The 11526-nt window shown below is 39.1% G+C and overlaps 2 protein-coding genes across 3 annotated transcripts; one reads left to right on the top strand and one right to left on the bottom strand.

Moving 5' to 3' along the window:
* Window positions 1–1344: 1344 nt before the first annotated feature.
* On the bottom strand, window positions 1345–5866 carry ssuh2rs1 (ssu-2 homolog, related sequence 1). Of its 2 annotated transcripts, none has more exons than XM_026332872.2 (14): window positions 5684–5866; window positions 5544–5587; window positions 5381–5442; window positions 4861–4965; window positions 4427–4502; window positions 4202–4331; window positions 4015–4075; window positions 3583–3704; window positions 3425–3487; window positions 3237–3319; window positions 3035–3127; window positions 2773–2878; window positions 2134–2241; window positions 1345–2034 (listed from the first exon to the last, which is right to left on the bottom strand). In XM_026332872.2, the coding sequence occupies exons 2-14, from the start codon at window positions 5564–5566 to the stop codon at window positions 1891–1893; spliced, it is 1176 nt and encodes a 391-aa protein (XP_026188657.1). In that variant the 5' UTR covers window positions 5567–5587; window positions 5684–5866; the 3' UTR covers window positions 1345–1890. The 2 variants fall into 2 exon arrangements, with proteins under 2 accessions (XP_026188657.1, XP_026188656.1); XM_026332871.2 differs by having other exon boundaries at window positions 5381–5445.
* Window positions 5867–5968: 102 nt separating this feature from the next.
* On the top strand, window positions 5969–9065 carry rpl32 (ribosomal protein L32). Its single transcript, XM_026332873.1, has 4 exons — window positions 5969–6106; window positions 6754–6854; window positions 7026–7207; window positions 8901–9065. Exons 2-4 carry the CDS (start codon window positions 6759–6761, stop codon window positions 9028–9030), a joined length of 408 nt encoding a protein of 135 aa, XP_026188658.1. The 5' UTR covers window positions 5969–6106; window positions 6754–6758; the 3' UTR covers window positions 9031–9065.
* The last annotated feature ends 2461 nt before the right edge of the window (window positions 9066–11526 follow it).

An 11526-nucleotide genomic window follows, 5' to 3' on the forward strand; every position in this document is an offset into this window, starting at 1 on the left:
GGTAAGCTGTAAACTGCGAGAGGTGAGAAAAAAAGTTTAGGTTATGGGTTAACAACTTACAGCTGTTCTGCCCCAATACAAGTAAAATCAGCTTTGAAAGCTGACGCTAACAATTATAACAGGTGTTCCAACTTTTGCTGATTACTCTCTAACAGCAGCGTTGGGACAGACATTGTGACTACACCCTCTTCAGCAAAGTGTGGAGTGTTGAAGAAATTTTTCTGTGTGATTATTTATAGTTTCTAAAAATGGGTGCTATCAGCAGTATGTAGTTTATGATCAGAACTGTATCTGTAAGAGGTGGCTACTTCCTGAGTCAAATAATTTAGATTAAATTTTGTGAAATAAAATGATTCCATGATTCCTTTTTTATGTCCAATGGGTATCTGTTCAATGCTTTCATTTCAGAGAAGGCCTACATTCAAACTTCCTAAATTTCAACAAGGTGTGTCCAAACTTCTGACTTGCAGTGTACATATTACTAGCATAAACATTTTTAGTATTGTAAAAAATAGCTGCTTCCATATGAGCACAAAAGTTCAAAAGGTCAATAAAATTTGATTAGGCCTATGGTTTATATTGTGTCCGCAGTAGTGGAGGAAGTATTCAGATCCTTTACCCAAGTAAAAATTGTATTGCTACAGTCTAAAAAAACTCCAGGACAAATATAAATCATGTGCTGAAAAAGTCAACCATTTTAGACTATCATATTACTCATGCAGTAACATACAAGCAGGGATTATACTACAGGTGGAACTATGTTTTAAATGTATTCTTTAGGACTGCAACTAATGAGTATTTTCATTATACATTACTCTGCTAATTACTGTTAGTTGATTGTTTGGTTTGTAAAAGTTGCAATAATCAATAGTTCATTTAATAGTCAATTTTTATACAATAGTCCATTTAACAGTTTATTCCAATAATCAATAGACATTATTTATACTGTGGCACAAAAGGGAACTATCAATCACAACTGACACTGAGTGAGAGGAATATGCTGGACAGGTTGCCCAACAAACACTCACATTCACACCTACGGGCTATTTATAGTTAACAGTTAACCAAACCTGCATGTGTCTGGACTGTAGGAAAAAGGTGGTTTCCTTGACAGAAATATTAAACACCACAATTTCTGCTAGTTCATATAAACATAAGTTGTGAAATATTATGTTTTACACATGCCTTTGAAAATAACAGTTCTTTGATATTGCACCGAGATTTGCACCGAGATTTTGAGATGTGTCATGAATTAATGTTGTGTCATCAAGCATCTGGGTAATTGTGATTACTCACTTGGACACAAACGTTCAATCCACTTATGACAAAACTGTTCAACAGCAAAACCTTATGAAGTGCTGTTTATTGAAATGCCTTTATCATTGCAAAGCAATTATTACATATTTTTCTTTCCGGATCATAAACATTTAGCAAGAGATGCACATAAAAAAAACAGTTTTGCCATGACAGCAAACATGAATTTCAATATATATTATTCGATTGTCAAAAACAGCACTGCTGCAAGAAGTTCATAGCAAATAGTTTTACTGTCAGTTCTGTTTGGGGTTTTGCGAATATAAAAAGTCACTGTTGCCTAGAGGTTCATGATTGAGTAAATACACAGTGCTATGTTAATATCTGATATTGTGTCAGCAAGCATTTTCTTTCCATGATGTATGCATAAAAATAGCATGGTACAAACAAAATTACTATTAACAATAGTTCACTTATAGTAGTAAGTCAAAGGTAAACTGACCTGCTGTGTAACTTTAAATAGTGCTTTTTGTTACAGGGTTAATGCCTCTTTGTACCCCTTTTGAACATCTAAATTTAATCCTGTCAGGATGGTTCCCCAATCTCTCAACAGAAGTTGTAAGAAAATCTGATATATTACATTATTGCACAGCAGCAGCAGGTAGCAGGGTAGTCTTCTGCATTAACTGCAAACTCATTCCCATAAACAAAGAACATATGTGATTTCTGTTTCCACATGTAGGTCACCTTGGTAATGGGAATCAGCTCTATGGTCTGACGCTGCAGACAAGGTACAGAAGAATAGACAAAACAAAAAGATTAGTACTGTCCATTCCAAATAATATCTTTTTTTATATTTAATTCAAATATTATAAATACCTGTTGTATAATCCGTGATGTCTGGAAGTACTTGCTCTGATGTTCACTGACAAGGCGCTGCGCAGCAAGCACCACTGTACGGTCTGGGAAACCCATCACTGGGTATACCTGCACAGGGTGGTCAGAAAAATATTATGAAAAGCTGAAAGACCATCAGTTTTAAATTGAGGTTTATTTATTGGCTGATGGATGAAGCAAGATTATAAACATTTTAGTGTTTAACTTATTGTAGGGACTGCACAGACACACAGGGTCAGCATTAGGCCCAAGATGTGTAGTACACAGTATATAGGCTGCCTAATGAAGGCAGCAGCAGCACCTTCAGTCCTGCATCAGTGTCACACAGGATGTGCTCAGCCACAGTGCTTCACCCACGTTCACCCAGTGCAACCATAATTGGGGATGCATGCATAAAAATGAATAACATCAACTTGAAGCCCAATAAGACTACTGAGATCACAGTTACTCTTGTGAAGCACATGTGTTATGTTAATGCTATTTGAGTTGTGAAGACCGCTGTGCTCACTTGAGTGAAACACATCCTGTGCAGGCAGCCTGTGAGCCTGCTCGTCTACATATTTAGAGGAAGTAAAGCTATAACAGCTGTCCCAACTGAGAAAGTAAGAAGCACTCATTTACCATGTGCTGAGAGTCTCTGAAAACCTCCTTGCCAGACACCTTGCTAAGATTTTTCATTTGAAGTCCACTTGACTGTTCTACAACATAGTCATCAGAGTTGTTGGTCCTGAATGCATTTACACAAGGGAGAGGATATCCAGTTTAATACACTGATTAACAGTATAAAATAACTATAAATGTTGAGCTTAGATCATTTAGAAGTGGCACTCATTGCTTCTAATGAAAAGGCTTTTGGCAGATAAACCATAATAAGGACACACACCATTCTATAGTGAGGTTAATGTAGACCAGGAGCTGCTGTTGTCCACGACAGGTGTCACATGGTCTTGATCCTCGCCCCTGACAGCTGTTGCAACTGTAATTATAATGTTTAATAACCACCACTATGTTAAAAACACAAATTACTGTTTAAACCGATCTTACTGGTGCATTCACTCCTTTAGCTGTCAATGGGTAATGCTTACTTTTCCCTCCCTCTTCCATGGCAGTGGTGGCATTGCTGATGTCCTTGGCGCAAACCAGATCCATTGCACACCCAACAAACTTTCTGACAGGTGCAAAAAGAAAATCATATGATCAGATAACCTAATTAAAGTTCTTAAATTAATCTTTTCAATAAATAGTGCTTTTTGTCACAGGGTAAATTACTTACATTGCCAGAACCGGCGCAGTTTCTACAAGGTTTTCGCCCCATTCCCAAACACATGTGACAGCTCTGTAAATCAAATGTCACTCATCAGGAAAAATCTTTAAAAGCATGTTTTTCACCTCCAAACAAGTTTTATCTCATGTAGTCTTGTAATAATTTACCTTCACAGATGAAGTGTAGGGAACTTTGATGATCTGTTTGCCAGCCATAAAAAAACTGGGGGTTTTGGCAGGAATGTCCCAAGGCCCAGGAGGTGGTTGGGCATAGGCGTCCACAGGCTGACCTGACCCACATTAAATAACACAAAACTTTGACTGAGAATTTCAACTTGAATAGCTGACAATTTACTAACAACTCACTTGTCAAATGTACAGCTTTTTCACTTTTTTCTACTTTTTATCATTGTAAATTAAACATGTAAAGTATATTGGCAAAACAATGCAGTTTGAAGACATCAATATGAGCTCACTAGTTTCTGACACTTTATAGTCCAAACAAGTAATGTAAAAGAAAATCAGCAGGTTAACCCAAAATAAAAAAGATTACTAGGTACAGATCCTAAAGAGAAAATGCCCAAACTAACAGTAACATACCATTGTATGGCTCGTGACTCCACTCTGTAGATCTTGATTCAGTAAAGGTTTCAAGGCGATACTAAAAGAAAGCATTTGTATAGAAAACACACTTTGTACCAGACATTCATGTGCTGAATATCCAAAACCACTATTGTTGATTTTTGGTCCTTTCAAACACAGACACACACATATAGACTCCTTTTACCCTGTATGTGTTGAATGGCTGCATGCTAGTGATCACACCATCCTTTGCTGGTGCTGAACTGTAGCAGCAGTGGCGTAAGGCAAACTGGATAAATGCCTCCCGGGCAACATCTTCAGTTATAGATGGGATACTGGCAGCAGAGAGGGAATGAGATTATGTCATACAGTTTCATTTTTTAAAAAGAAGTCGTCAAGATAGATTTTCAGTCAAAGAGTCTGAACTCACTTCCAATGTGGTTGATCAGGTCCAGGCTCAGGCTGAGGAGCAGGGTAGGCAGGCATTGGAGGGGGCAGAAATCCACCTACAGCAGATATTGAAAGTCTGTGATTCTGTTTTATTGCTTTAACCTTAACCAAACCTCTATTTTGCATAGAGAGAGAGTGAGAGTGAGAGAGAGAGAGAGAGAGAGAGAGAGAGAATGCATCAAAACTATTGTACTTTACTGCATTAAAACACAGTACTGTGCCAAATTTTAGGAACTTAAAATGTTGACGATCCATCACACAATACCATGAGAGAGACACCTGATCAACCACTAGTTCATTGTGCAACACGTCAACAAACCCACATACATTGACAAAGACAACTATGTTCAGTGAGAGGAAAAACAAAGTGTTCTACAAAAAAAGGTGACTACTAGAATGTTAGGTATACTGTACCTCCACCCCCTGCCACTGTTCCTTCGTACCCAGGCATGCTGTCAAACATGCTGGCTGGGGGAGCGCTGGGCCCCGGAGACTCAGATGCAGGTGGATGAAACATTGCTAAAATCACACCAAAGTAAAAACTTCAGTAAACTTTTCATGTGTTACACTAATGACTACCCTATTAAAGAAATATTGTGTGAGAATTTAGTGAACATCATCATCTCAGGAAATCCAGGTGAATTCTTGTGTTGCCAACATGACTTGATTGACTGACATAACCTGCCACCCCTCACTGTATATACATGATTTTACACATACATTAAAGTCTCAGACAGTGTGTGGCCCTTCAGTAATACAACAGTGCAGTGCTTCAAGTACCACAGTGCCAATGCCATCTTTAGTCCAATGTGACGTCACTGGAGTGCTGTACCACGGCCTTTATACTTTATACTTATATTGTATTAGAGACATGTCGTATCGAAAGGGCTTTACATTCAGTTTAAGTGCTTAATTACAAATCCATGGATCTTACCAGGAGCCCCCTGTGCTGCTGGGACATAACCGGAATGGGCTATTCCGTAGTTTCTGTTCTGACTGCTGTTAGAAAAGGGAAATGAAAGTTAAGGCAATGGAGTAAAAATCCTGTCCGTTGTATTTCATTTGAATTAAAACGCAAAATAATAAGCGACACCCACCTTAAAAGAGGCTCACGCTCCATTTCAACGCCAGGAGAGGACAACTAACGAAAAAACACAACCCGTCTAAAAGTTCATACGTGCAGTTTTCACGCACAGTCTTAAAATCATCATGTGACACCAGAAATCACATCGTTTACCTTTTGTTACACCCCACCCACGTTTCAGCAAGAACAGTCAGCTGACTCTTCGTCCCTTCTGACAAGAAGAATCGCTCTTCCGCGATAAAACCAAACTCCGTTCACAGATGTGCAGAAAAAAAATCTGAAAACTCATCTGTCCAGGAAGTGCGCAGTAAGCGTTAGGCTGTGACTGTGACAGATTCATGAGGGGTTCAAGACACAACATAACATTTGACGGATAATGTTAAGCACCGCGAGATTCGGACTGTTTCACTGTTCTCACACTTTCAGACAAAACTCTAAATTCCTACAGAAAATAGGAGTCGTTAAGGGAGAGCAGCCCTGATAAAATACATTACCCATAAGCCTTTGCAACACTAGCGGAAGTCCTTTTCTTTCTTTCCGCCGTCGCTGGAGTCCCTTTTGGATTTACATCGGCGGGTGAGTTAGTCGAATCTGCGTTAATCCGTTATATTTATGACATTATTCGAATATCCTTCTATAGTTTATCAATCATAGACACTTTGTCTGACTATCTTCATCGATAGTGACCGTTTTAGCTTCCTGAGCCGTCTGTAAAGCTACTACCTCGGAGCTGCTGCTAAAACAGCCGGGGAGTTTGTCGGCGTTCTCTCCCTGAAATGGAGCTGTAGTGTTCAGCAGAGGCCCCACGTCCAACGTGACCCTTTTACAGGCCTTACGAAATAACAACTAGGAGTTGTCGATATTACACATATTATTTCTTTTCAGGCCGAGCTGTGAAGCCCAGTGTTTGCAATACACCAGCATGACTAGCTAGCTAAACATTTCGCCGCACGATAGACGCTAGGTAGCTCACGCAGGTCCACTTGGAGTCACTCCTCAGAAAAACAGACATATTCTTCGTAGCTTCACAGGGTTGTCCATAAACGCTGTAGCGAGTTATCTTCAGGGACCTCTGCAGTTTTCCATGTGATTGATGTTGATGATGTCGGCTAATAAAGTCACAGCAGTACCTTAGCGTGTGGCGCCGTAACTGTGTTCGAGTGACGTTGCCATAAACTGTGTTAAATTTGTCGCAAACTACGTTTTTGCCTGTGTGTTTTCAGTCACCATGGCAGCCCTCAGGCCCCTGACAAAACCCAAGATTGTCAAGAAGCGAACCAAGAAGTTTATTCGCCATCAATCCGACAGATATGTCAAGATTGCGGTAAGTGTTTGACGCATAACACATGGTTGCAAGGGAGAATGGGTATCTTGATGAAATAATATTTGAAAGATTTAACTTGTTTCCTAATGTATGCTAATAAATAACATTATTACAGGGTAGGAGGAAAATGCAATAAGTAGTCCTTGAACATCCTGCCTTTATCTCCTACAGAAAAACTGGCGTAAGCCCAGAGGTATTGATAACAGGGTCCGCAGGCGGTTCAAGGGTCAGATGCTGATGCCCAACATTGGTTATGGTAGCAACAAGAAGACTAAGTACATGCTGCCAACTGGCTTCAAGAAGTTCCTTGTGCACAACGTCAAGGAGCTTGAGGTTCTCATGATGAGTAACAAGTAAGTTGTGCATGTATATAGCGTGCAGTCATGTAGAATACTTTGCCTTTGTGTCATATTTATCGGTGTGACTTGTACAGGTTTGTTTTGCTTGGTGAGATTTTGAGTATCATAGATTGTTTGAATATTTTGTATAGTAACACTGGAGAAATGTATTGCTGTATCATTTTCCTGTAGTACTTTGGCTATAGTTTTGTGACCATTTGTTGAACGGATGCAGCTGCACTTTTGAGTGACATTCTGTTTAATTTGCAATTCATAGGCTTACTGTCTACTTCAGGAAACATACAGTTCACATTTTATAGCATCTAGTAGACTGATCATTTGAAACACTTAAGGAAATTGCTTAAGTTTTGCATTTCCAATCTTGTGTAAGTGTGACAGTTTGTGGTAGGAGATATTGTTTTCCCAGTGTAATTTTTTTCAGTGTCCTAAGCACCAGGAAAGAAGTTCCTTAGTCTTCCAGTTTAAAGTGTCAATGTAGGTCTATATCACAAAAACCACAGCAAATAAGATTTTGTACATATTTAGAAACCCCAGGAGCAAAGTGGTACTGAGTTATATCAAGGTTTGATATATTCTGTCTTGTAAATGTCAAAATCAGTTTATAATTTTATTAGACTGATATCAGAATGAATGCTGCAGGCTGTGGTCTGGAAGCACATCTGATGAGAATATTCACATTTGCAAAAGTCTGCTTACCTTCACATGATAAATATTTGGGTTTATATAAACAAAAGCCAGCATAGTTTTCCAATAATGGCTGATATCAGTAGTCTTAATTATGAAAATCTTGGCCAATCTTATTAAACATCAAACTGTGTGTTACCTAGATAGAAAGGGTCTGTCTTATCATTAGACACATTTTTAGTCTGACTTGAAATATGAATAACAGTGAAGCTGAGTTGAGGCAAGAAGGTGGCAAATATGTTGACTTGGTTTTGAATGTTGAAGCGTCCATTAGTTAAGCGGGTAGAAAACGCAGTTCGATGCAAACCTCTGTAATTTTATAGTTGCATCACTCTGCAAAGTTCAGGAAAGGATGTACAAGCTTGTTTTGCACCTTGTCATAGTTTGTGCTGACTTTGTTAATATGAGGAAGAATTTTGAATAAATATAGACTTACAAAATGGGGACAGTCAGCCGGTGTCCAGCAAATCTCAGAGAAGGGAATCGGATCACTACATGCCAAAAGAAATCCATAGCAGATTGTGAAGGACACTGTAAAAGGACAGGTATAATTTACTTAAAATTTTGTTCAGTCGACTGAAGTGATAATTTAAGCTGGCTAACCAAGTTCTGTCCAGCAATTAATGGTTAAAACCCTGACCACACTATTTACACTCCAGTTTGCAAAGTTACAAAGACAAACTTTAAGTTAACTTTTGGCTATGAAAAAAGGACATTTTGTCTTTTGTTTTTGAGGAGTCTTTTAACTATATGAGATAAATGTCAGATTGGTCACTGAGGTTTAGATGTAATATAACAAGTGAAATCTAATCAATTTGAGCCCAGATTTAGTCACATTGATTTAGAATCTTTGAGGTGTAGGCAACAGCAATCACACTGATCATTGTTTCTGAAATTGTGCTAACACTGTGGAATCAAAACCTCAATCACAGCCCAAACTCACTTGGACAATATTTCATTATCTGTCTTGAGAGTAACCAACCCCTTCTTATTCCCTTTGTAGGACTCACTGTGCTGAGATTGCCCACAACGTCTCCTCCAAGAACAGGAAGCTGATCGTGGAGAGGGCCGCCCAGCTGGCCATCAAGGTCACCAACCCCAACGCCAGGCTCAGGAGTGAAGAGAACGAATAAACTGTCATTTACAATAAACACTTTAAAATGGAAAATGGCTCATGATTTGTTTCTCTGCATTTTCATTCATTGTCAGCAGGCTTGATGCACAGGTCAGGGAAATGCAATTAAATTTCCTTGTCTGAAATTTTAGTTTCATGTTGAATCTAATTTTATGTTTGAGAAATCCTAATTAAGTTTAGTGTGTCTGTTGGCTGAGATGGTGGAAGTTAGGTGATTTCTACACTGATTGGGCTGTAATGAAATTTGACTTTCCAAGGACTGAGTTAATCATACTGGTAGGCTGCTTATTTCTGGAGTAAAAGTGACGTACTACATTTAACAAAGAACAAATACATGTAACCTATAACACTGTATTTTGAGTTGTTGGATATTTATTAATTTCACAGACCAACCCTGCCTTCCCGTTTGTGTAGATTAAGACAAGAAAAGGAGTTTAACACGATGGTGTATTCGAAGACCACACTGCTCGCCTTCCTGGGGTTTTCAAGCAACAACTGGTTTGTTAATCCCTACTGCCAGACTTTGAGCCAGCTGTTCCCCTTTGTTTCTTGGGTTAGCTTTTAACCTGAGACAGGGCAAAAGAGTGTTCAGTGTAATTTAGACTAAATCACGCCAGACGTACATTTCACTTGTCTACACCACAAGCTTTGAGCCGTGGTAGTCCAAACTGATAGACCTGAAGGTGGATCAAGTTCCACAAACATGGGGTCCTACTTTTCCCCTAATGCAAATTCAAATCCCAGGTGCCAGTTTTAGGATGATGCAATTTCCTCTTATTTTGACTAATGGGTGAAATTGGTTGAGTGCCAATTTACATGAATTTTGAGTAAGTGAGCTTCTAGTGTCTCCACCCAGGTTTTGGCATCATGTATGAGCATGTGGCGACAACCCCTCCACAGGTGATGCACTCATCTAATTCCTTCACTTGTTACAGCCGTAAGTTAGATAGACTGTTACCAAAAATCATAATTCTGAATGCCCAGCTCAGATTGTGTATTGTTTTGCAACGATCAGAGCCGGCTCCCTGCAGAGAAAGTTTCCATTGCATTCTGGCAGGCAAGCTGTGCCCCACAGCCCTGAGCCCTCTGCCATCTGTTCCTGCAAAACTGACATTGCCAGAGATGCAGAAACATAACATTTATTTAGCCAGTCAACTTGTGGCTGTTTGGATGTTGGAGTTACCAATGATGACTGGACAAAAACAAGCACAATGTTGGATCTGAAGCTTTCCTCTTAAAAAACTGTACTTGTTTCTGGAATGGGTGTGGTAAACTAACCTGAGAGGACTGGAAGTTTTCCAGAAAGGGGAGGGGGAGAACAGGGGGACAGGTCAGAGAGACTGAGCAGTCTGAGAGATGGTGAGAGTGTCAGGAAGAGGAAAGAATTCATTTTTTCCTTGTCATTGGTTAGAAAATGAGCATGTCAGCAAGGGTAGTGTTCGGAAAGGGGCGCCTCACTTCAAAGCAGCTTTCCTTCATCTTCCCTCAGACAGATTCTCTGAGGAAAGGCGGACGCTCAGGGGGAGGAAAGAGGGGGATGTTCTCTTTTTCTCTCAGATGTCGACTGGGCATCATCAGAGGGAGAACCAAAGGTAAAAACTTCTCAAAAACAAGACATTATCTGGAAAATAGTAGTTCATTCATTTGATGTCGTCAATATTATAAAACAAGATATGTTAGTATTTTTTTTCATTTATACAGATTTTGAATATATAAATATATAACAATGGTAATTACTTCATTTAGCATTCAAATGCAGTATATAAATATTTACAAATTGGCTTGGCACTATAATGTAGTTGTAAGCTGAATAAGTTGATACAGAGTCATGATAATGTAGTTGTGATATGTAAACATGACATGTTGCTGGCCACCAACATACAAATCCATAAGTTACATGTTTCAAATATACATTTTGTTTGGTGAAATAGCAGCTAAGAAGAATGGGCAAGGTGCTGGTATGGTTAATTACACTCACTGGCAACAGGGCAGCTTCAAGCCACTTAGGAGTGTGCCAAGAAAATAGTGTCTTCGAAATGAAAGAAAATACTTTATATTAATAAACAACAAACAATGTCCTCATAGCTGCATACAACTGCATTATAACATGTTAGAAACTGTTTTGTAGTGTGTTAGAAAGATTTTTTACCTGTAAATTAAGCCCTGAAGAGTTGCCAAATCATGAAAGTTGCCTTGAATATATAAAGAGATTGAAACTGTATATTTGCAGCATGCCTTTTAAAGGGAACATTTCGTGAACTAAAATCAGTGCTTTTGACTGAGCTTAAAGGTGAACAGTAATGTGTGAGTGAGTGTGACACATGCTTATCCCCTGGCACTGTGATGTCACACACTGATCTGTGCTGGCTGACAAGTGAATTAGTCATTTTGCTTTTCCACATTCTCACTTGCAACTGGAGCCGATCACCATGAGATGGCAGTGTTGTCAGTTTGATCAATGAAATGATTGAGATTTAGGCCATCCTGCCCTGAA

This window comes from Mastacembelus armatus, chromosome 7, assembly GCF_900324485.2.
Source record: "Mastacembelus armatus chromosome 7, fMasArm1.2, whole genome shotgun sequence".
In the NCBI taxonomy this organism is placed as follows: Eukaryota; Metazoa; Chordata; class Actinopteri; order Synbranchiformes; family Mastacembelidae; genus Mastacembelus; species Mastacembelus armatus.

What these genes read in the sequence shown, in the direction of transcription:
- ssuh2rs1 (XM_026332871.2), bottom strand. Translation starts at nt 5,566, where the DNA reads ATGGAGCGTGAGCCTCTTTTAAG. An exon ending in ACTGCGCCGGTTCTGGCAAT is followed by an intron (nt 3,320 to 3,424) that starts GTAAGTAATTTA and finishes TGCACCTGTCAG; the next exon opens with AAAGTTTGTTGGGTGTGCAA. An exon ending in CATCACGGATTATACAACAG is followed by an intron (nt 2,035 to 2,133) that starts GTATTTATAATA and finishes CCTTGTCTGCAG; the next exon opens with CGTCAGACCATAGAGCTGAT.
- rpl32 (XM_026332873.1), top strand. Translation starts at nt 6,759, where the DNA reads ATGGCAGCCCTCAGGCCCCTGACAAAACCCAAGATTGTCAAGAAGCGA. An exon ending in ACAGATATGTCAAGATTGCG is followed by an intron (nt 6,855 to 7,025) that starts GTAAGTGTTTGA and finishes TATCTCCTACAG; the next exon opens with AAAAACTGGCGTAAGCCCAG. An exon ending in GTTCTCATGATGAGTAACAA is followed by an intron (nt 7,208 to 8,900) that starts GTAAGTTGTGCA and finishes TTCCCTTTGTAG; the next exon opens with GACTCACTGTGCTGAGATTG.